This window comes from Microcaecilia unicolor, chromosome 3 (genome assembly GCF_901765095.1).
Source record: "Microcaecilia unicolor chromosome 3, aMicUni1.1, whole genome shotgun sequence".
In the NCBI taxonomy this organism is placed as follows: Eukaryota; Metazoa; Chordata; class Amphibia; order Gymnophiona; family Siphonopidae; genus Microcaecilia; species Microcaecilia unicolor.
In genome coordinates this window covers 167518631-167544506 of record NC_044033.1, presented here as the reverse complement: position 1 = coordinate 167544506, position 25876 = coordinate 167518631, and the positions used below count along the sequence as shown (strand labels likewise).

Here is a 25876-nt window from a genome sequence, read left to right as displayed (position 1 = left end):
CCTCCCCAATGCTCAGCAGACAGCGTGCCAAACAAGGGCACTCTTACCACAGTCAACCCTATGCCAGCTTGGAGCTGGCATTAGGGTTGTGCCAAGCCGTGGGGAGAAATAGGGAAACCGGTGTTGCTGGCGGCCAAGTCAGGCTCCCTTGGTTCTAAAGATAATCATCTTCCTGTGGAGGTGAGAGGAGGAGCTGAGGGCCCAAAGCAATGGCTGCACTTCATCTCTTGAGCCAACAGCCATTTGGCAGCCTGCAGGTCTCTGCTTCTGTGAACTATTTGCCACCCACCTAGCCACAGGTCTGCCTTTACACACTGTTTAGCTAAGTTGCATTAGAAGAAGCGGACATGTAGGTGCAGTAGAGGGCAGCTAATGGAGCTGATGGTGCAATCTAACAAAGGTCGCAACTACCTGAATTCCAGTAGATCAGAGGTTTGCAGCAAGAGCAGATATATGCACAGTTCTGCATGGATCTGCTGGCAGTGAGATTGGGAAAAGCCGTCTGTGTGGAGGGTGCTGCAGACTCGATCCCAGGGCAAAGGTAGTGGCAAGTTGCTCTTGGCACCTCTTCTTCCTCCTCCTTCCCCTCCCCCCCCCCAGGTACTCTGGGCCAGTGGCATAGCCAAGGGTGGGCCTGGGTGAGCTCAGGCCCACCCAGTAGCAACACACCTATGATGTGGCTCCCAACAACTGTCCCTCCTGCATACCTTGTAAATAGCAGATCTCCGCCTGCAGCGAGCAGCGACTGATACATGCTGTGGGGCCAACATGAACAGTGTTTATTAGCTGCTGCTTGCTGCCAGTGAAAATCTGCTATTTAAAAGGTATGCGGGGGGGGGGGGGGGGGATGTTTGAGAGACCATATGGTATGCAAGCGAGAGAGGGAGAGACCAAATCACTTGTGGGACAAGGCGGAGTTCTTCTGCCGACCCATCTTGGGCCCAGGCCCACCCAAAATTGGGTGGCTGTCTGCGCCTCTGCTCTGGGCATGCACTCAAGAGCTGTGCATAAACACACAAGAAGGCGCCAGGCACCATCTTCTTGCAGAAGTCTCTAATGCTCAACGTTATGAGCGTGCCTAAATTTGCATCTCATTAGCATTGAGCATTAGGGATTTCCTTCACCGCGCTGATCTGGCGGTATTTTTCTGGCGCTGTTCGGAACAGTGCCAGAGTTTACAGCATCTGCCTGCTTTTTACTTATGGTAATACCTTTGAAAACCGGCCCTTCCCTAGTGCCCAGTTCTATCTGTTGTAATGTATTATTTTCTTCACGAAACTGGTTTAAAAAAGTGTTTTTCAAAGTTTAAAATCAGCAACTACCCTTTACACAAACCAAAGTTGTACCATGTAGCAAACTGTTGCGAAATCTAATGGATTAATTGTTTTTAATCACATTGATAATTTTTGCATATAGAAAATAAAAAAAATAAAAAACTTTCATAATTTTTAGCTTATCCATACCTTTCACCTTCCGGAAGCCGCAACCATCTAAGAACTTCTACTACTCTTTCTTCAAATGGGATTGACCTAAAAAAAACCCAAACACACACACACATATATAACATGTACTCAGTTAACAAAGAAATAAACTTTATTTGTCAATGGATAGCAAGGAGAAAGGGACCCTTTCTCCTTGCTATCCATTGACAAATAAAGTTTATTTTTGAATTTCAACAACCAGTGTTGACGCCCTACATTTTATTTATTTTTTTTGAGTGTTTTTATTATATTTTTTAACTTTTTTCTTATTTTATCTTTTTTCTTTTGTTGGTCCTCTTCGCTGTTTTGCAAAGACTGGTTTCTTCTGTTTTTTGCACTCAGTTAACTAAATCAGGGGCCCTTTTACTAAGCGATGGTAAGCCTACCACGGACTTACCACACGCTAATCTGGAGCTACCACCGGCCCAACGCGAGCGCTGGCAGTAGTTCCACCCCCAGCGTGCGGCATTTCTGGTACTAGCTGAAATATTCAAAAAAGATTTACACAGGGGTTACCCGGAGGTAATCGGGCAGCGCCACACGCCATTCGGTTATCGCCAGGTTAGTGTAGGAACCCTTACCGCCACCTCAGTCAGTGGCGGTAAGTGCTCCCCCATGTTAAGAGCAATCTTACCCCATGAACATGTCTTTTTTAGGCCTTTTTACCTGCTACAGTAAAAAGGGCCTCAGCGGGCGGCCCCCCTCACTGCTAGTGCAGAGTCCTTTCAAAGTATACTTGCCAAAGCATACACCAGTCCCCAGTTAACAGTGCTCTGGTCACGTACTATAGAATGTGTACCAGCAACAAAACAAGACGCAAAGGCTTTCCACAGTATCTTAAAGCAAAATGAGATTCCTAAGGACCATCCCTTGGTCAGTGCTTCTCAACCCAATCCTCGGGACACACCCAGTCAGTCAGGTTTTCAAGACAACCACAATGATAAACGCAAGAGAGAGATCTGCATACCATGGGCATTCATTGTGGATATCCTGAAAACTCAACTGGCTGGGTGTGCCCCGAAGACCTTGCCGAGAAGTACTGCCCTAGAAAACAAATCCAGTAGTATTACACTTTTTTCCATGAATAAGGCGGTTCAATTTGAAGACCTACTGTGAATTTTGTGCACACATTTTATAGAATACTGACTAAAGTCAGTTGTGAGCATAACTGCTAATTGGTAGTAATCAGTGCCAAATTATTGCTAGTTATCAATTATCAACTCATTATTTTATCTGTGCAACTGACTTAATTCTATAACTTGTACGTGCAACTTTGCATATTAAGCATTAACCCCTGGATTCTATATAACATGCCTACAGATCCATGCCGAAATGAAAGCGTATTCTATAACAACAAGCATAACTTGTGAATCAGCATTAACAGCTTTTAACAAGCAATAATGAGCACTAATTGACAATAATTAGAATTTACGCACACAAGTCGCTAAGCGCATTCTGTAATGCAGTGCACCTAACTTTTTTTTTTGTTAATAATTTTTATTGTCAAGAGAAATGCACAAAACACAACATCCGCGAGAGACTACAACATTTACAATGTTCATCAATGCTTGCAATCTCCCACGTCTTATACTTCATGGGTGGCACCTTACACAATAAATGTATTGTGACATAAAATATCAGCTGTTATACAAGTAGCATATTTACCTCCCAAACTCCTATGACCATTAAAGCAAACAATGTCATATCCCTGATGTGTCATTCCCTCTTGCACATAGTTTTCCATTTTTTACCCCCTCCCTCCACTGCTCTCCCCCTCCTCCCCTTCCTTTCCCCTCCCCCTGAAAAATAGCTCCCTCCCCTCCCTCTCTTAACCCTCCCCCGGAGACCTCCAGCTACATGTATCTCATCAACCATTTGTTGCTGTTGCGTGCCCTGCAGTCCTCGCACAGGGCAGCTGCAAAAGGCATTCATAACTTCTCTTCCAAACCAGGTGGCCCGCCGGCAATCGATCTCTTAATGCGCACAGGCAAAAAGGGGCACGGTTAAGGGCGGGGGAAATGGAAGTTTCATAGGTGTTCCACAATTTCCTCACATAGTTATAGACTATGGCCCAGTGCACGTAAATCTACGCACCGGGATTTATGCCATATTTTATTTGGTATAAAAATGGAGGTGCTTAGTTTTAGTTGCCGAGATACCAACTAAACGTATTCTATATACTGCACCTAAATCTAGGCACCGCTTATAGAATACGCTTAGTTGGCACTGATTTCCATGCTGATTTTCAAGGAGCCATATATAGAATCTCCCCCTATTTGGGGCACCCCAAATTTATAGAATTAGGAGATAACTGCTTAGTGCACTTTAGTAAATATATCTGTTAGTGCACACTAACCCCGCTATTTACTAAGCTGTGCTAGTGGCTGCCATGTGCTAATGCTAACAGAGCCCGTTCACTTTAAATGGGTTGTGTTGGCATTGTCATGCAGCTTAGTAAACAGGTGGGGTAAATTGATTTTACTGCTACATTAATGAGTGTTCAGTTGGTTAGCATACATTAGAAATGTTTTATTAAAATGAATATTAAAACACCCAAAAATAAAGGAAATAAGGCCAAACTGAAAATGAACTAAAAATTTTCGCTCTGTGGGACATCCCCAGGGCCGGTCTTAGGCAGGGGTGACAGGGGCAGTTGCACAGGGCCTCGTACTTCCAGGGGCCCCACGGCGCTCCCTCCTGCTCCCTGATATTGCCATCTCCTTTAAAGCACGGGCTGCGATCTGACTGCTTTGCCTCTTCTCCCCCAGCAAATTAAATGCACAGGGATCCAGCTGCCCGAGGAAGGGGACAGATATTACCTTGTTGTTTTTTTTTTTTTTTTAATAATATCCTCCCCCTCCCCTGCCACTACCTATTTCAGACCTCCTCCCCGCTCCCCCGATCCGCAGTGTGGCCTCCCGTTACATACCTGAAGTCACCCTGGTGGTCTAGTGGATTCTTCGGGGCAGGAAAGATCCCCAGTCTCTCCTGCCAACTGCCGGCGCATCACTTTTTAAAAATGGCTGCCGAGACTTCCAGCGATAAGGCAGCGAGGGTTAGCGCTGGCAGCGGGCAGGAAAGACTGGGGGTCTTTCCTGCCCTGAAGAATCCACTAGACAACCAGGGTGGCTTCAGATATGTGACAGGAGGGCACCCTGTGGCTCGGGGGAGCGGGGAGGTCTGGAATAGGTGGTGGGAGGGAGGAGAGGGGGTTGGGGAGGATACTTTAAAAAAATAAAAACCAAACAATAACAAAGGTAATATCTGTCCCTTTCCTCGCACAGCTGAATCCCTGTGCACTCAAGCTGCTGCATGCAAGTTGTCTTTCTTTATTGTTGATTAATTTTTATTTAATCTCACTTAGATGTTCAAACATACTGGCTTGTGCATACTGATTGTACACAGAGGAAGTATAACAAGTAGAGTACTAATTTGTAATAAATCGTAATCAGTATGTCATTTGGAGGGGCTAATTAAAGGGACACCCTAGTACTATTATATTCATGCAGAAATTTTTTTTTCTTCTGGTAAAGAAGGACCACTAAACAGACATCATGTTATGAGAATCAGGTGCTCATCATTCAGAGTTTCTATCTATCTATTTATTTACTTATTCATGGCATTTTATCCCACATTAAACATGAATTAGATTGAAACCTGGGAGAATTTAAAATCTCTTTTTTTTCCTGTACCTACATCAGAAGAAGAGATGACGACATTTTTATAATATACCACTGCATTCCACAAAGCAAAAGGAGAACTTGCTCCTTTTGCTTTGTGGAATGCAGGGGTATATTATAAAAATGCACTTGCCTTTTTTTTTTATTACTACTATTTCACAGAGAAGGTATTGATTAATGAGGGAAGGGTTTCCTTCATGCAGAACTGTCCAGAGTCAGTCTACATGTGCCAGCATTGTCCAGTTCAGCACACTATTAGCAGCCAAGTTCATACACAGTTAATAATGTTCAGTGGAAAATAAATCTGTTGGCTCAGGCTGCTTTCTATGTGAATATTCAATCACTGTTTCATTATTGCTACGAAGTATTACATATTAAGGGGATTTGTTTTAATTCATTTATCCCATCCATACAAGCACATGGTTTTGCTTTTTAAACCCAAAGGCTTCCTATGATAGTACTGTGCATATTTGAATTAGTTTTTCTGTACAAGTTTTGCTTGATTTGTCTTTATTTGAAATAAAATAATTTTAAAACACATTTTGTCAACAAAGGGCAGGTCTAGGTGGGGGCGGGCCAAGGAGGGGGATAGGGGGGCCCCACTGACCTGGTCGTCACAGGGCCCCGCAATTGCTAAGACCAGCCCTGGTCATCCCTAGTCGCCTTGTTTATTCATGTATTTATTTAGAATTGATATATTACATTTATGAGTCATCTAATTAAAAAAAAGTGAAGACAATAGACAGAACTTATGTACATTACAAAAAGTAAACCTAATGAAACAGAAAACACAAAAATAAAGTATTACACTGTAAACAACCAACTACTTTGCCGATTGTAACTACTTGTATTTTGATGGGTTTGACACAAAATTCCCATTTACTTGCTGAAGTCCCGAGTTCTCTGTTTCGTACCTCAAAACCATGTCTAGCTTTCACCAACAGCACATTACAAATGTTAACTAATGACGGGTCATCCACAAAGATTTACATCAAATTTTCTTACTGCAGCAAATTGATACGTGTGTCTGCCAGCAACATAACATACATGCCAAAACCAAACTGTTTTGGATAGAGAGCTCGAGATACATGACAGCTCTGTTTGGATGCACTGTGCCTAAGAGATGAAGAATTAAAATTACAAGATTACAAATCAGGTGGATGCCAGGTGAGAACACAAATAGATGAAAGAGGCGCTGCGTTTCCTGCCTGGATTTCCTGCTCAGGCGCGCATGCAGGGTTTTAATGAAACTGAGCATTATCGAAGCTCGCGCATGCTTGATTTCATTAAAAATCGAGCATGTGCACAGGGGAGGGGGAAGCAGGACAGTGCAGCGGTGAATATTGCTGCAGGAAAGCTTCTGTGGTGGGGCTTGGGGACCCTCACCAGCCAAACCAGCAGACTTTGGGGGCCCGAACCCAAAGTGGGGGGGGGGGGGGGGGGCAAAGCTCCCTGTGGCTATGCCACTGCATAAAACTATAGTCCATACTAGGAGGCCCTTTTATAAAGTGGCAGGGCTTACCGCACGCTATACCAGAACTACCGCCAGCCCAACGCAGCCATCAGCAATAGTGCCAGCTTGACAGTGTGCCGTAAAAAAAAAATTTTCTAGCGCGGTGCTAACCCGGCGGAAATCGGGCATCGCCGTGTGCTACCCTCAGTGAGTGGTGGTAAGTGCTCCCCGCCACATGGCCATGCAGTAAGGACTATCTTACCACATGGCCATTTTTTTAGGGCTTTTTACCCGCTGCGGTAAAAAGGGCCCTGGCACACGAGAAAAATGGCCCCTGCTGCTACCGCAGGGCCCTTTATCCTGCAGCTTAGTAAAAGGAACCCTAGATTTTCTATAGTCCCATACTGTACGTTGGTTCACATTGACTTACTGGCATGTTTTAAATACAATGCAACATTTTACATACCTATTATATATTTTGTAGAGATTTGGAAAACTTCCATTAATCTTAACATCTGCTCCGGGCCAAAAGAATGTTCCTGCCTTCAATCCTTGATTCATAGCTGTCAGCCAGATCTGCAGAAAAGGCATGCGTTATTTCTGCTGCTACAAGGTCATCAGCTCTTACAAAACTTGATACTATGCTCAAGGCGTCATCCAGACTTCATTCTCATGTAAGTATATCAGGTGTTTCTTTGCAAATTGGCCTTTGTATGGGGGGAAGGAACCTTGATCACTGGGCCCAGCAGCTCCTTTAGCCAATGCTCAGAACCTAACACCGACGCTTGAGCCGATAAGAGCAAGATTAGCACCAGCGTTAATCTGCACAGAATGCTCAGAGGGCTCTAGCATGAGAAACATGTGCATGCCAGAGATTAGCGCAAATAGTATTTAAAAGCAGTCAAACGGGTGTTAATGAAATCATTTCCTATTCCCAATGCTCAGAGAACAGCGCACAAAACCGTCCATACCGCTAAAAACCTCCCACCAGCTCGGAGATGGTGTTGAGGGGGGTTGAAGACAGGACTTCCCGTGAATGTGGTAAAGGCGGTTAGCTTAGCGGGGTTTCAAAAAGGTTTGGACAGCTTCCTGAAGGAAAAGTCCATAGACCATTATTAAAATGACTTGGGGAAAATCCACTGCTTATTTCTGGGATATCAAAAAAGAAAACAAAAAATGGCTCTGCTAAGTCGAGAATATCTTTGTAAAAATACACAAACAACAATAGACAAAGCAGCTCTGAAGCAACAGAAAAATGTTGATTATTTGAAGGTGTCTCATACAATCACAGCGACAAAATAATGTCAATGTGCTATAGCAGCACTCAAGCTTGTGAATTAGTATAATCACAGACCACCTCCTACCAACCAATAGTGCACATAGTTTGCATCGTGTGGAAACCTACATATCTACGTGTCCATACATTACTAAACTCAAACTATTTTTTTTAAAACACATTTTTTTGTTGTGCACTACTTCAAAAAATTGTAAAACTGTTGCAATCACTAATAGGTAATGCAAAAGTCAACTTAACTTGATAGCTCAAAATATTTTTCACCGTCTTGATGGGCTAGAGCTTATCGACAGGACCCTGTTTCGCGGTCAACTGCTTTCTCAAGGGCCAAGCTTTTTCAACAGAAACTGATACAACGTACAACGGTATCAGTTTCTGTTGAAAAAGCTTGGCCCTTGAGAAAGCAGTTGACCGCGAAACAGGGTCCTGTCGATAAGCTCTAGCCCATCAAGACGGTGAAAAATATTTTGAGCTATCAAGTTAAGTTGACTTTTGCATTACCTATTAGTGATTGCAACAGTTTTACAATTTTTTGAAGTAGTGCACAACAAAAAAATGTGTTTTAAAAAAAATATAGTTTGAGTTTAGTAATGTATGGACACGTAGATATGTAGGTTTCCACACGATGCAAACTATGTGCACTATTGGTTGGTAGGAGGTGGTCTGTGATTATACTAATTCACAAGCTTGAGTGCTGCTATAGCACATTGACATTATTTTGTCGCTGTGATTGTATGAGACACCTTCAAATAATCAACATTTTTCTGTTGCTTCAGAGCTGCTTTGTCTATTGTTGTTTGTGTATTTCTGGGATAAGCAGCATAAAGTGTATTGAACTTTTTTGGGGGGATCTTGCCAGGTATTTGTGACCTGGATTGGCCACTGTTGGAAACAGGATGCTGGGCTTGATGGACCTTTGGTCTGTCCCAGTGTGGCAATACTTATGTACTTATATTCTTATGACTCAGTTTCTCCAGAGAGCAACAATTTTCAGTGCCACTATCCGAATAACTTAAGGCTGCAAAAAAGCAGTTCTATGTGCCATCCGGATAAGCTAATTAATGGCTGAATATCACCGCCATCTGGGTAGTGCTGGCACCTCACTGCTCCATCTGGATACTCAGAAGTAGCCACTATCTGGATACCGCTGCTGAATACCTGGATTTTTTGCTCATGGCAGCTTGTGTTTAATAAAAATACTAACTACCATGGGCTTGATATTGGGGGATATAGTTTAAAGGTACAATATTAACTCAAAAGTTATGTCAGTCATCAAACTACAGTTCTGGACAGACAGAGCTCTAGATGTTGTCAGAAGGCAAACACTTAAATTTTAAGCTTATACTCACAGGTTCTCCTTGATACCACAATGGATTGAACTTTTCATTGCTTTTCAGAGTGAAGAAAGCATTACGCTTGTGATCATACATTTTATTGTCCACGACACCATGGGATTCTGGATACAGGCCCTGGGATTAGAACGTAAATTAGATTGGGAAAGGCTAGATTGCCATTCCAATTGCACTGCAAAATTAAATCCACAAAATTAGCATTGTCACCATTGAAGCCTATTGTCACTCAGTTGCTATATATGTACACCTGATAAGAGCCTATTCAATCACAAACAGGTGAGATATGTGGATATAACTTAGGTACTGTATATGCCTGAGGGTTTAACTTTGCTCCTTACCCCAGACTCTGTCGAATTTAGACCAGCTAGATGTGGGGGGGGGGGGGGGGGGGGAATAATTGGTCTAAATTTGACAAGCTAGCAGTATGGTAAGATTCCCCAGCTAAAACAGCTGGCTAGCATGGAAAATCAGTGCTGTCTACGGGGCCGACGCAGTAAACTGTGCTACCATTTAGCACAGCAGTTTTTGCTTGGATTTCTCGTGCAAATCATACTCCTGATGTAGGAAGAAACAGTGTGAGAAAATCTGCATTAAATCACTGTGCTAAAGGGTCAAATGTACCAGGGGGGCCCCCAAGTACACCCCCCCTGATATCCCTCCCAGAACACCCGACCCTGCATCCCCAAGACTACGTCAGAGTTGAAAAGCAGGAATGATGCCTACCCACTCCTGCCTCTGTGCCATCCTCTGACCCCATGTGGTGCATTGGGACACACTGTGCAGTGTCAGTCTGCCAAATACGGAAATTGTTGCCTTATTCGGTAGACCCAATAGTCAGCCCTTTGAAATCTTGCCCTGCTGTCCATCTTCCCTAGAGCACCCCACATACAGAATTAAGGACCAATATTCAGCATGTTTCAATGCATTTAAAAATGATTGCATGACTGATCCGGTTTTCTAAAATCAGATTTTCAGCTGATTTATCCACTTATATTGGATTGCTGAAGAGATAGGACAGCTATTTATGTGTTTCTACTGTGCCCATGATCCGAGTTTGAATCCTGGGATTTTTGTTAGCTAGACAGTCTCTGGCCAACTCACTCTTCATTTGAAAATAAGTACCCCACCTTACCCAGGATGTAAAGATGACTGGGGAAGGCAATGGTAAACTATCAAATGAATAGTTTGCCAAGAAACTGTCATGAAACTGGTAGCCCCCCCATAAGTTGTTTGCAACTTGGTACTTGTATACAGGGAACTACCTTCAGCTTAAGTAAAAAGGGTAAAGTGGTAACACCCATTCCCAGAATGCATCTTGGCCTGCTCCACATAACTATATAACTTTTGACCAGATCTCGACATATCCATTATGTGGTAAGTGGGCCCACATTTTCAAAGCCAGTGAAGTTCACCATGTAGGGGTAGATTCCATAAATGGCACCTAAAAAATTTGGCGCCCAAAAACTCCCCACTTAAGTGGTTCAGTGCAGTTTACAGAATAATGTTTATTCGTTATGGTCGAGTATAAATGTAGGCGTGACCAACTGTACCAAAGAAAACATAGTGCAAATGCCCACACCAAGTATACATTTGGAGCACCGTTATTCTGCAATTATGTGCGTAACTCAAAGCCACACCCCATTCCTCTCCAAAATGCCCATGACCATCCCCTTTTCATGTCCCCCTTTTTCATTTCACGCATAAAGTTTAGGCGGAGATTCCACGCCTAACTTTATGCACATAACACCCAATTAAATCTAATTAGTGCCAATTACTTGTTAAAAAGCCAATTATTGGCACTATGGCTCGTTATTCACTTAAATTGTGCGTGCAAAATCGGCAACGAACCTAAATTTGCACGCGCAAATTTTGGCAACCATTACAGAATCAGGGGGATAATTTGTTTTGGATATCAAACGCTAAAGCAGCCTCCCGGTTTGAGCTGGAATGCGCTTTAATTTAGTTGTAATGCCTACAACTGTAGGTAGTATATAAAAAAGTTAAATAAACTCACTCCTCTAAAGCAGACTAAATTAAACTGCATGGTGTTGTGTTCAGGAATCGCCCCCTTCATACAGCTGAGATTCAGTGAAACACATCTTGTACTGGGGGATTCATAATTTAAACTTAGGCACATTGGGCTGGATTCTATATTTGGCACCTGAAAAATCTGCGCAGTAAAAAAATACACCTAGGTGCATTCTCTAAAGTACGCCTACACTTTATAGAATAGGCTTAAAATTTCTGCGCGGTATATAGAATACCCAGAGTGCCTCTCCATGTGACTAAATTTGGTTGCAACCATTTCGGCCATGTTTTACTTGGCCTAAATCCCGAAGTCTAAATTAGGCCCAGAATGGGTGTACTCTATAACAATGCCCATCGATTTTTGAAACTCCCATAACTACAGCCCGTTTTCAACTATGTGACTTGGAATTTACACACATCACATTACAGAATACACTTAGCGAGTTGTGTGCATAAATCTTAATTAATGCCAATTAGTGCTGAAAATTGCTTAACATTCAATTGACAGCGCTGATTAGCTAACCAATTATGTTACGCGCATTGTTGTAGAATATGCTTTGATTTCTGTGCAGAAATTAAGGCACAATATATAGAATTTGGGAGATTATACAGATAAAAAGAGGTGTTAAAAACTACAGTGAAGCAGCACTTACCCCCTCATTCTAGAAAGCTGCATGCCTATATTTCCAACTAGCACGAATCTGCATGCACAACTAATAGAATAACGTCATTTGTGCATGTAACTTAATAGATTAGATGCTAATTGGCCTTAAGAACCAATTATTGGCTATAATTGGTGTCGTCATTAACTGGCAGTTTGGCGCATAACTGTCCTTAGTCGGTATTCTAGAATTTGTGCGGTCAAATTCTAGAGAGTGCAACTCCAAAGGGGCATCCACCTGAAAGGGTAATGAGTGAGGAAGGGCTGTGTCAGGCAGTTACATGCGAGGGTAATAGATTAGCACTTAGTCCAGCCATTGAGCTAGACCAGTGCTCACATCTAAAGTTAGGCGCATGAATGCGGACTTATACTTCTATTCTATAACGTAAGTTCGCATTTAACACACATCTCAGTGCCTAACAGATTTGCATGAGGTGGAGGCCATGCATGCAAATCTCTCTCATGAATATTCATTGTGAGTATCCTGAAAACCTGACTGGCTGGGATGCCTCCAGGACCAGGTTTGGGAAACACTGGTTTAGGTGATCTATACAGAAATACCCTCTTATAGGGAGCCCTTTTACAGAGCAGCATAAACCCAACGCGGGCTTACCGCCGGCCCAATGCGGCTGCCAGTGGTCATCCCGCCCTGAGCGTGCGCAATTTCCGGGGAAAAAGAAAACCCCCGGAAATGGCTTGTGTGGTGATAACCCAGCAGTAATCAGGCATCGCCGCGCACTGCCCGGTTAGCGTGGGAGCCCTTATCGCCACCTCAAGTTCTCTTACCGCATGGCCATGTATGTGTGGGGGCTTTTTTACCTGCTGAGCTAAAAAAAAGAGCCGTGGCACGTGGAAAAAACGGTCCCTGCTGCTAGCGCAGGGCCTTTTCCCGCAGCTTGGTAAAAGGACCCTATAGTTTTCAAAGTACTGTTAAAATGTCCAATGGATTAAATGGAGTTGAAACAGGGTATTCTATCATAATATGGTAAGACTGGGCCCTGAGATATTGGATTTGTTTCACATTGTTATGATTCTTATTGACAACAGTTATACATTGACCATGTTTCCCATTATCCTTTTTGCTACCCCCATATCCATTCCTTTCCATCTTTTTACACCTACCTCCCAATGCTCATTTCCTTCTAAACCCAGTTCCTCCTATGTTCAACTTACTTATCCGTTAACCCCATTAATTTTGCGTTTACCACAAACTGTATATTCTTCTTCGACTTTGTAATTCTTTATATTGTTACTATGTAAGCCGCATTGAGCCTGCCATGTGTGGGAAAGCGCGGGGTACATAAGGTCTCAAGTTCCTGAGCAGCTCCTTGTTTTGCCATAATATTAGTATTCTTATTACCCTGCCAAACTTGAGTTGGTTCTGTGTATTCCATAAAGTAAATCAATGTAATGCATACTAAATTACAAATTAGTATATGTGAAAACTTTGTAGCCCGGGATGGGGACATCAGAGGTTGGAGGGGCTGCTTCTCAGGGAACAGATTTAGAAGGGCGGGGATGGAAGGCACTGTGAATGTGAGGAGGGAGATCAGGATTTCTAGAACATTCATTGAGGTGTTGGGAAGGGGATTGAGGTTACTGGTACATGCATTCGGGTGCTGTGAAGAGGATCGGTTGTTCGGGGGTGAGCACCTGCAGCACCTTTTGAAAGCGAAAATGCCCAGATCCCTCCACTCCCATATTAGGCAGCCAACATGGGATTTTACCGCAGCGCCTGCTTTTTTTTGTGCAGAAGACAGTAGCGCAGGTCTGTCCAGTTGTCTATTGCCCTGCATTAGCTGCTTAACACAGCTTAGTAGAAGGGTCACCTAGTGCTTTGGTACTAGGATAATAAGTAGCATGTACAGGAAACACTTCTGTAAGTTATAAAATACAATACTTACTGTGACTATGCTGTAGTGATTGGGGAACGTTTTGGTTGGATAAACTGGCCTCAGGCTAGGTGTATATGTTCCACAGTTTTCTTGTTAAAAAAAAAAGAAAAGAAAGAAAGAAATACAGCATATTAATGCTCTTCCACAAATCAAAAGGATGCAGTGTTTCAGTTTTCACCTATAGCTGCGTTTAACTGACATAATCTGATTCTCTTATATTCCCCTCATTCTCTTATTCCTTCAGTTTATTAGGATGCAGAAATGAGACTCACTTAATTTACTAATGACAGGAAGAAGTCCTCCCCATGTGTGCAAATACTCCGCCCTGAAGCCATCCAAAGAGAACAAGAGCAGAGGAGGCTTGGAGAACCTAGAGAAAAGAAAGATTAGTTAACGGCTCCGATTAACGTGGGAGTTCAGCTGTGCTTTTAGATATTTGGGTCTAGATTCAGTAAATCGGCACAAAAAAAAATTATGCATTGAGCGGTATTCTTTTTTTTTTTTTCATGTTAATATATCAAAGAAAACACTATAATAAGAAAACCAGATTATAATACAATACAGTCAAATCATTCTATAAAAGAACATATAGAAAACGTATCTTTAACTTAGTCTACATTAAGGAGGGAACTATAGGGCCCTTTTACAAAGCTGCGTAAGCGTCGATGCGCGTCCAACACGCACCAAAATGGAGTTACCGCACAGCTACCATGTGGCTTTTGCAGTAATTTCATTTTGGGCGTGCGGCCGAAAAATAATTTTTATTTTTTGGCGTGCGTACGTCATTACCGCCCGGTTACCACGTGAGACCTTTCACTAGGTCAATGGCTGGACGCGCGGCAATTTTCATTTTGTCGCATGACCATTTTCGCAGGCCTTTTTTACAGGTGCACTGAAAAATGATTCTGCGCGCACCCAAAATCCACGCCTACACTACCGCAGGCCATTTTTCAGCGCACCTTAGTAAAATGACCCCTAAGAAAGTAAAGATGGATATAAATTATAAGAAAATAGTTGAAAAGAAAAGAAAAAAAAAAAACGAGTTAGAAACTCCTCTCATATTAACTAACAGACCAAAACTGACCCCAACAAGCTGGGCGTCAAGAAAGAGTGACACCTTTCCCTTCAAGAAAAAATCTTAACTGAACTGAATCATAGAAAATATACTGAACATTTTGATATACCACCAAATATTTACAAGGAAATCTAAGTTGAAAGGAAGCTCCTAAAGAGGTAACAGCAGAACGTAAATCTAAAAACTTCTTCCGTCTAGATTGTATCCACTTAGAGACATCAGGAAACACTTTGCACCTTCTCACCCATATATGAGGTATCTGCTGTCTTGTAATACAATCTCAATATCAAGTCTCTGTCCTGATGGAAAACAAAGGAAACTAATAAAGTAGCTCTAACTATTACAGGAGGAGGAGGAGGAGCAGCCTAGTGGTTAGTGCAGCTCCTTGTGACACTGGACAAGTCACCTAACCCTCCATTGCCCCAGGTACAAAAATAAGTACCTGTATATATGTAAACCACCTTGAATGAAGTTGTACCACAAGAAAAGTGGTACATCTACACAGTCAGCACACACTAACGTTTAGCATGTGCTAAAAATGCTAGCACGCCTTAGTAAAACAGGGCCCTTAGTCTTTAAAATTGTAAACGGATTCTGTCCAGGTTCTTTTCTCTACTTTGATTTCTATCCAGTTCAGTAGAACCACAACCAGACTTCTTCATCTGAATAAATTACAGGCTCCTCTCTCTTTTAAACCTCATTTAGTTTCTACTAAGAGAGTATTTCTTCAGGCTGTGGTTCCAATGTGGAATGCTTTGCCTGCATCCATTTGGACTGAAACAACATTTGTGGTTCCAAAAATGGCTCAAATCATGGTTCTTCACTAAGGGGCTCTTTTACAGAGCCCCTTCCGGGACTTGCCTTTTTGCAGATGACATCAAGATTTGTAACAGAGTGGACACCCCGGAGGGAGTGGAAAACAAGAAAAAAGATCTGCAGAAGCTATAGAAGAATGGTCTAATGTTTGGCAATTAAAATTCAATGCAAAGAAATGCAAAGTGATGCACTTAGGGAGTAAAAATCCATGGGAGACGTATGCGTTAGGCGGTGAGAGTCTGATATATACGGATGGGGAGAGGGATCTTGGGGTGAGGATCTGAAGGCGACGAAACAGTGTCACAAGGTGGTGGCTGTAGCCAGAAGGTTGCTAGGTTGAGAGGTGTGACCAGCAGAAGAAAGGCGGTGTTGATGTCCCTGTACAAGTCGTTGATGAGGTCCCACCTGGAGTATTGTGTTCAGTTTTGGAGGCCGTATCTTGCTAAGGATGTAAAAAAAAAATTGAAGCAGTGCAAAGAAAACTACAAAAATGGTATGGGATTTGCATTACAAAACATATGAGGAGAGACTTGCTGACCTGAACATGTATACCCTGGAGGAAAGGAGAAACAGGGGCAGGGCTTTTTTTGAGGGGGTACTTGGGGGTACTGAGTACCGGCACCTTTTCCATTGTCTGATAAAATTGACCCATGGTCCTCAAGTTTTAATGAAAGAGCTCAGGCTCTACACACCAATTCTGCCTAGTCATAGATCCTGTGACTGGTTGCAGGGGGCCTGGCTATTGTGGGGTGGATTCCTCAGTGATCACCCCACCCCTGAAGGGTGGCCTGGCATTTGAGTACTGGCACCCTTTTCACTAGAAAAAATGCACCAAACAGGGGTGATATGATACAGACGTTCATATATTTGAAAGGTATTAATCCGCAAATGAACCTGTTCCGGAGACGGGAAGGCAGTAGAACTAGAGGATATGAAATGAGGTTGAAGGGGGGACAGACTCAAGAAAAATGTCAGGAAGTATTTTTTCACAGAGAGAGTGGTGGATACCTGGAATGCCCTCCCGCGGTAGGTGGTGGAGATGAAAACAGTAACAGAATTCAAAAATGCATGGGATAAACATAAAGGAATCCTGTTCAGAAGGAATGGATCCTCAGAAGCTTAGCAGAGATTGGGTGGCAGCACCAGTAGTTGAGAGGCGGGGCTAGTACTGGGCAGACTTCTACGGTCTATGCCCTGAAAGTGGTAGATACAAATCAAGGTCAGGTATACATATAAAGTAGCATATATGAGTTTATCTTGTTGGGCAGACTGCTGTCACCTACTATGTAACTGCTGGCCCAACGCAACCGCCAGCAGTAGTCCCACCCCAAGCGCGTGCCATTTCCAGGGGAAAAAGAAGACACCCAGAAATGGCTTGTGCGGCAATAATCCAGTGGTAATTGGGCATTGCCACGTGCTGCCCGGTTACCGCCATCTCAGTGGGTGGCAGTAAGGGCTCCCTGCTGCATGGGCCACACGGTAAATTCTCACCTCGTGTCCATTTGGAGGGGGGGGGGGGCTTTTACCGGCTGCACAAAAAATGGCCTTGGAACACGGGAAAAACTGCCCCTGTCGCTAGTGCAGGGCCCTTTTTCCTGTAGCTTGGAAAAAGGGCCCCTCAGTGTTAGTTTCATTTATATTACTACTAGATCTGTGCCAGTGTTTAAGCTCTTTATTTATTGCATTTGTATCCCACATTTTCCCACCTATTTGCAGGCTCAATGTGGCTTACATAGTATTGTTAACATAGTTGTTCCAGTATATCAGGTGCAGTTAGTATTGTGTAGAGATTAATTAAGGGAAGAAAGAAGAAGGAAGGGATTTGTTAGGGTATTTATAGAAGGTGGGCTTTCATAACTGATTGGGTTGGTGAAATGGATTACTGGAACTGTCAGTTCTCATTGTAGGCCTTGTTGAAGAAATATGTCTTCAGAGATTTGCGGAAGATAGTTATTTCGTCGATTGTTTTCAGGTCTGTGGGTAATGCATTCCATAACTGCGTGCTCATGTAAGAGAAGGTGGTGGTGTGCATCAGTTTGTATTTTAGCCCTTTACAGCTGGGGAAGTGCAGGTTGAGGTACTTGCGAGATGATCTTGTGGCATTTCTGGGAGGTAGGTCCACGAGGTTTAGCATGTAGGTTGGGATGTCTGCGTGAATGATTTTGTGTTGCTGGGTTATATATGTTATTCGTTATTATTTCATTTTTCAATGCTATTGTAAATCATACCAAGCCTTTTTTGGTTTGCTACGGTATACATGAACTAATCCATTTTCACCTTCTATTACCCCTCTTAAGGATTGCCTCGCTTTAGTATCTAAATGTCTTGCTGGCCATAAAATGGTTCTAAACCCACAAAAAACTGTGGTCTACTGGTTTACAGGTGGTCCATCCATCCCCAACCCCCTTCTACATCTTCTGGGAACGGATATTTCACCTGTTGACTCTTTTCATTATTTGGGAGTAACTCTCGACTCAGCAAGACACTATTGTCTATAAAAGACTTTGTGCCCATGATCAAGTTTCTTTCATGGGGGTAAATATTCCCTACTCCACTCATTCAAAAATGCCCCGTCGGTTGTAAAAGAAGTTTAGTCAGCTTGAGATTGATATCCCTGTCAGTATGATCTAATTCAGTGGTTCCTGATGAAGCCCTGCTATGGGTGAAACGAATCGGGCCCCGTTGAAAATCAACAGTTGAACTGTGGGGTTGTCAAGCCAGCATTTATTGAGCTAAGTTGATGCATGCCATGCTGTAGCTTGAACAGTTTTTGTTACTCAGTTATCTTTAATATTTGTGCTCTATCATGGGCTTTTTTTGTATAAAAAATTTGTGCTCTATTATGGACAATTTTACATGATGCTCCTATATGGGCATTTTTGAATGAGTGGAGTAGGGAATATTTACCTCATGAAAGAAACTTGATCATGGGCACAAAGTCTTTTATAGACAATAGTGTCTTGTTGATTAGACCTTAGCAGGAGCCTTGGTTTCTGAGGGTATTTCCCACTTTCCTCATTTCTTTACATTCATTCCACACAACCCTTTGGATTGTGTTTGGCTGTTTTTCAGTTCTCTGGAGTATTAGATTACCTGTTTAGGATTAACAGCCCATACTGTTTTTTTCATCATAAGACAGTAACTCTCGACTCCCATCTTTCCTTTGCTTTTCATGCATCAAGTATCTGTAAAACCATTTTTTTTCACCCTTAGACAGCAGCTACGCTCAGTTCACCAATATTTCATTCCTCAATCTTTCCATTCACTTATTCTGCTTTTTCTAATTACCAGACTTGACTATTACAACACAATTTACTTAGGTTACCCCCGTTTTCAATTTAAAAAGTTACAGTGTTTACAGAATATTTCCATTAAGCTTCTATGTCATGCACATCGTTATGAACATGCTTCTCCCCTACTAAAGTCCTACCACTGGCTCCCTGTAGAACAGAAAATTATGTTCAAACTTCTCATACTTAGTTTTAAGGCCTTTCAGTTAGGTCTTCCATGTTATCTTTCCACTCTCCTGCTCGTTCTCTCTGTTCTGTTAATGATCACCATTTAGTACTCCCATGTCCCAAACAGGCCCCTTTGGAGTCAACACATCACTGTGCTTTCTTTTTTGCTGCTTCCTTTTCGTGGAACAGACTCCCAAAAGAAATTAAGACTGAATCATCAGCCCTAAAGACTTGGCTATTTAATCTAGCTTTTAGTCCTACTTGGTGGGCTGTGGTCTTTTCATCGCTGGTCGCTGGAGTTCCATTTCCCCTTACCTTTGCTCTCACCTCTCCCTGTTCTCCACCCCTTCTGTCCACTTTTTACTTCCCTCCTCCTCAATTTTTACGTATGAAATGTATCTCCCCTTTCCCCAATTTTAGGTGTAAAGTATACGGCTTGTATAAGTGGTCCCTCCTTTTCTATATGAATTTTGTAGTTCCTTTCTGACCTTTTTGATTTTCGTATGTTAACCACTTTGATCTGCTGAGTTAGCGAAGGCGATATAGCAAACGCAGATAAATAATAGTAATATGTTATGTTTAAATCTTTTTTATTAGTAAACAACACATGGAGAATATACATTGTATAATTTCTGCCAGTTCTACTATTGTTCATATTAAACCATACTTGGTAAACAATGTTTTTAATTTTTGCCCCCCCTTCCCTTAACTTCCTCCCCCCCACCCATCCCTATCCTCCTTCTCCCTTCCCTACTCCTTCATCCTCTTGTTTTCAAAACCTTATTATCAGGGATTTAATATATGACTTCTCGCTGCTGCTGTCATGGTAGTCCAAAACGGGTTCCAACGTTGCTGAAATTGTGTTCCTTCTGTAGAGTCAAGGTCCCTTATAGCCATACGTTCCATGCGCATTATATGTATCATATGTGTCCTCCACTGCTGCACCTTGGGAGGTTGATGGGATATCCATTCTGACAGTATGGTCTGTTTACCTGCAAGTGTGGCTCGCATCACAAATGCTGTGTATCCTCGTTTAGGTCTTTTCCCCAGTTTTGGTTGTCCAAATAATAATTGGGCATCATAATGCCACATTTGTCCCCACATAGTGGTTACCTGGGTTACAATCTGCCGCCAAAAACTTTGCGTATGTTTACAATGCCAGAGCATGTGTCCCGTTGTAGCTCCTGGTGCTCTACATTTTGGGCACTCGCCCCAGGGGGATAGTCCCATGTGGAATGCCCTTCTCGGTGGAACGTGCAGTCTCAGAGCCACCTTATATTGTAATTCCCAGTGTGCAGCTGCATTTGTAGTCTTCCGAATCTGCAATATATGAGTTTGTAACACCTGTGCAGTTATTGTAATTTGTAAATCCAGGGTCCAGATGTGTGCTAGTTTGGTATAGTCCAGTTCCAAAGCCGTATCTCGTATATGTCTATGATGATATGCCATGGGTACTTTTTGTTGAGAGTCCAAAGAATAAGCTGAGGAAATTTCTTCCTGTACATCTTCTGTTAATGATGTCCATGGTAAAGATGACACATAGTGTCGTAGCTGTCTATAGTAAAATTCATCACTGGCAGGCAAGCCATATTTGTTTTGCAGCTCATTAAATGATTTGAGTCTGCCCTCGGTAGTCACCACCTGGAGAAGATATACCATGCCTTTCTTTTCCCACCTCTTGAATACAGTGTACATTTGTCCAGGTATAAAGGCATAGTTGTTACAGATAGGCAAATATGGTGTCACTCTGGGTGAAAAATGGTGAAGGCGACACACCCATTCCCAGACAGCCCTGGCAGCTGTCATTATCCCAGAATGCTTCAGGGGATATGGAACCTCCACTCCAGTGCCATGCAGATAGTTACCAAAATGCATCCCCGGGGACACACCTAGTTCCAGAGCTGTATTAGTGTAATCACTGGTTTGCCTGAACCAGTCATTTATGTGTCTCATGCCATTAGCTATACTCAAAAAGCGAATGTTCAGTAGTCCCAGCCCCCCATATTCCACCGGGATAGTCAATATAGAGATCGGCAGTCTTGCTTTCTTTCCCCGCCAGAGAAATCGTTGTGTGTGGCGGTGTAATGTGCGCTCATCTTTTTTTTTCAGGTACAAAGGTAAAGTTTGAAATATATATGTCCATCTTGGGGCAATGACCATGTTAAAGAGTGCAATCCTACCCAATAGGGACACTGGAAGGGCGCCCCAGGCCCGCAGTGTCTGTATAGTCTCTGTAAGTTATTTACATTAAGATCGTATAACTGAGAGAGATCTGCCGGTACATGCACTCCCAAATATTTAATAGAATTTAGTTCCCAGGTAAGGGGAAATTCAGCAGTCCATCCCTTGCGTGGATATTTTACTATTTCAAGGGCTACTGTCTTGGTCAAGTTTAATTTGAATCCTGAGATTTGTCCAAAACGTTCTATCTCCTATATCAACAGGGCCATGGATCTAGGAGGGTCTGTTATGGTCATCATTAGATCGTCTGCAAAAGCTAGTACCTTTATATTTTGGCCTGCTATTTGCACTCCCGTGATAGTTGCCTGGTTTCTCAATATATGTAACAGTGGTTCCAATGATATCACAAAAAGGGCAGGGGATAATGGGCACCCCTGTCTAGTTCCCCTCATTATTTTGAATTCAGTCTCTTTTATACCATTGACAATAATGCTCGCCCCCGGTTTACAATATAGTGTTTCGATTGCTTGCATGAACCAGCCCTCAATCCCCATCGTCCTCATGGTCTGGAAGAGATACTCCCATCCCACCCTATCGAACACCTTTTCTGCGTCTGCACTCATTATTACCGACGGTGTTTCCTGCCCCTGACATGACGCTATAGCTAATAGTAACCGGCGGACATTGTGTGTGGCTTGTCTATTTCTAACAAACCCAACTTGCTCTGGGCTTATTAAGTTAGGGAGGCATTTTGCCATGCGTTCTGCCAACATTCCTGCCAATAATTTGGTATCAACGTTTATTAGGGATATAGGGCGGTAATCTTCTGCTTTAGTCAGCGACTTCCTCGGTTTAGGAATTAAGGTAATTAAGGCTGTATTAGCATATTTGGGAAATGTTCCTGCGGTAATCACCTCTTCATAATACTCCAGCAGTGTCTTTTGGCCTTCTAGGGGTAGGATCTTATAAAATTCCCCAGTGTATCCGTCTGGCCCTGGCGCCGTTCGGTTCTTTAATTTTTTTATAGCCTGTTGGAGTTCCGTTAGTGTTAATGGAGCATTGAGTATAGCTAGGTCTTCAGGTGTTATTGTTGGCAGACCCGCCTGTATTAAGTAGTCTTGTATCAACTGCTTATTTACTTGGCTCTCTGTTGAGTACAGTTGTGTAAAATGTTTAGTAAAGATTCTCCCAATTTCATTTTGTGTTACTCTGAGTCTGCCATGCTCATCCTTCAGGGCCGCCACCGTCCGGGATCCCCCCCAGTGTTTTATTACTTTACTTAGTAAACGTCCCGTTTTGTTCCCAAATCGGTGTAATTTATATTTATAATACACTGCTGACCTTTGTTCTTTTTCATGGAGCAGAGTATTGAGTGTGACCTGTATGGTCTTTAAATGTTCCAATGTGACCTGGGAGGGTCTTGAAATGTGTATACGTTTAGCTTTAGAAAGTTGTTTTTCCAATTGTAGTATTGTCGCCGCTCGGCGTTTCTTTTGGGCACTACAATAGGCAATAATATTCCCTCTAAGAACCGCCTTTAGTGCGGACCAAAATAAGATTGGGTCTGTCTCTGCATGTTCTTTATTGTGAAATGTGTAGTCTTCCCATTTGTCCAGTAGATATTTTTGGAATTGAGGGTCCCCGTCCAGATATGCCGGGTATCTCCACCCTATTCCTCTTACCCTGTCGCCTGGTAACTCTAAGTCCATCCATACCGGAGTATGGTCAGAGATCTCCTCCGGTCCTATGGTTGCCCCCCTCACCTGGTGGAACATAGTACGGCCTAGGAGAATATAGTCCAATCTCGATTGTGTTCCATGAGCCCTTGATCTATGTGTATAGTCATGTTCCCCAGGATGTAGTGTTCTCCACACATCCACCAGGTCTAATGTCTTCAGAAGCATTTGTAGTTCTCCTGCTCGCTGTCCTGAGTAGTGTGCCGACTGCGGATTAGTGGTGTCCTCTCTGGGGTTTAGAATTAAGTTAAGGTCCCCGAGTATTAAAATCTTACCCTGTTGGTAGACATTTACTTCCCAACGTCCGGTAGAATTCTTTGTCATATTCGTTAGGCCCATATACCCCGATCAGGTAGAATTCAAACCCTTGTAGCCATATTCGCAGTATTATGTATCGACCTTGTTTCCCTTTTTCTACCACTGTTACTTTACAGGCCAACCCTTTACGAATTAGGACCGCAATTCCTCCCCTCCGCCCCTGGGCATTTACCGCATAGCATTCACCAACCCACAATCTTTGCAATTTAGAATGTTCTATATCATTTAATCGTGTTTCCTGTATGCAGGCTATATCTGCCCGGTGTCGCCTGAGGGCTGTAAGTATTTTGTTCCGTTTTATAGGGGATGTTATGCCCCCTACATTCCATGTTATAACTCTAAGTGGCATAGTTGCATAGGTATACATATATCCTTACGCTTATAACCCATAAAATTTGTGCCCGCAGGGGACCTTGCATATATCTTGGTCAACAAATTTCCATTTTTTACCATTACATCAATGTCTCTGAGAGGATCTATCTTTTGTCCCTTATTTACCATATTTAGAGTAGGTTCTTTTTCCCTTATCCCCCCCTTCCCCCTATCTTCCCAACCACACATGTAACCTTTGTACAGCCACCTGGATATTCCAGGTGGATGTCCTGTGACCTCGGTGATCACCTGAAGCTCCCAATTCCCCCAAATTTAAAACAGTAAACAATAATCTTGCTATCCACATATTCAGTAATACTTGCTGTGGTTTGCATATTATCTCTATTATGCAAGAAGGCTAATTCAAGCTGCTTCCAAGATTTTATTGTCCGTTAGATGTTTTCTGGCTTCAGTTGCCGTGGGAAATGACTGCCATTTCTCCTGTATATATATTTTTAGTTGAGCTGGGTATTGTAGGCGAAATCGGATTTTTTTCTGTGCCAGCTCTGAGCAGAGCGGATGGTATTGTTTTCTTTTTTCTTGGACGGCAGTAGAGTAATCTTGGAATATCAAAATGTTCCTCTTATTATATTGTAGCGAATCCCGTTTAATTTTGAAGCCTTGCATTATCTCTATTTTATGGCGGTAGTTCATTAGCTTCGCTATGACTGCACGTGGTCTATTTCTATCCTCCATTTTCTGCCCATGCGGTGTGCTCTTTCTATAACCATTGGGCCCATCGTGTCCGTGAGCGCCAGATCTTTAGATAGCCAAGTTTCCAACCATGTTTCAAGGTTGCGCTCCAGGACAGATTCATCCAGTCCAATAATACGTATGTTGTTCCTTCTTGCTCTATTTTCATATTCATCTAGGAGGTTGCGCTGCTCCACCACTTGTTGCCTTAATTCTGCAATATCGGGGCCATATCCTCGCGAGTCATCTTCCGTTGCCGAGACCCTCGTCTCTAGATCTCCAAGCCGGATACTAAACCCGTCCAGAGTCGTCTGATATGCCTCTAGTTTGCTATTCAGACTTATCCATTTGGGTTCCCAGGCCCTCTCGGTCGCTTGTGTCAGTTGGTGGAGTTGAGCCTCCGTAAATATAGGCCCTGTTGGCGCGGTTTCCTCCAGCGTCTTAGTGTCGCCGCTACTCGCTTTACTTCTATCTTTTTTTAATGTTTTTTGCGCCATATTTGTGGGCGAACTTGTTAGGAATTTTTCCATATAAAGTAAGTACCTTGCTTTGCTTCTTATTGTGGATAGCGGTGATTTAAGGGGATTAGGCTCGGAGCTTCAGTATCGAGCTGCACTCGAGCTCATGACGTCACCGGAAGTCAATAGTAATATGTTAACGTTACTTGATCAGCACTTTAAAGAGAGCATAAGATGTCACCATGCCAGTTTCACATCATCTCTGTGTCCTCTTTTGGCTGATTCAAGATGTAAGCATTTTCATTTGTGTTCATCTCAAGTATAGCACGTTAAACTCCATGAAAAGGAAAGCCACTGCCAGATTCCGTCCTGAGGCACTGAACCTTTAATTTGGTTATCTGACATCTTTATTGGAAACTAAAGGATCCTTTTACTAAGCCACTGTAAAAAGTGGCCTGCGCTAGTGTAGGCGCGTGTTTAGGTGCGCGCTGGGCCAGTTTTTACCGCTTCTGCAAAAAAAAGAGAGCTTTTTCTAATGGGACGAGAAAAAGGCATGCGGCAAAACTGAAACCAGTGTGCGCCTAAAACCAGCCTGAGCCCACAAAGTGCTCACACGCTACATGTGTGGTAACCGGTCGGCATGTGCCAAATGCCAATTACCGTTGGAAATGCCACGGGTGGGAGGTTATAAATAAATCATCCAGGTGTTATGGGCGCACGGCAATTCTGAAATTACTGCCAGGGGAGCGTGCTGACCTGGCAGTAGTCTCGTTTTGGCATGCGCTACATGCGCATAGAGCCTAATGCGCCTTTGTAAAGGGGCCCTAAAAGTAAGGTTCTCCACCACAGCTGTCAAACTGTCACCTTGGCACAATATCCAACCATATTATCACAAGGAGTTTTCTGTGTAACCAGTGTAAATTTT

The 25876-nt window shown here is 42.9% G+C and overlaps 1 protein-coding gene across 1 annotated transcript in view; it reads right to left on the bottom strand.

The window, feature by feature from the left end:
• The window catches only part of ENPP1 (ectonucleotide pyrophosphatase/phosphodiesterase 1), a 221123-nt gene that overhangs the window by 82869 nt on the left and 112378 nt on the right, over positions 1-25876 (bottom strand). Inside the window, exons 6-10 of the mRNA XM_030196551.1 lie at positions 14117-14214; positions 13854-13933; positions 9258-9377; positions 7081-7190; positions 1464-1529 (exon numbers count right to left, since the gene is read on the bottom strand). Of these exons, the coding sequence (XP_030052411.1) occupies positions 1464-1529; positions 7081-7190; positions 9258-9377; positions 13854-13933; positions 14117-14214 (474 nt within the window). The remainder of the gene's footprint in view (positions 1-1463; positions 1530-7080; positions 7191-9257; positions 9378-13853; positions 13934-14116; positions 14215-25876) is intronic.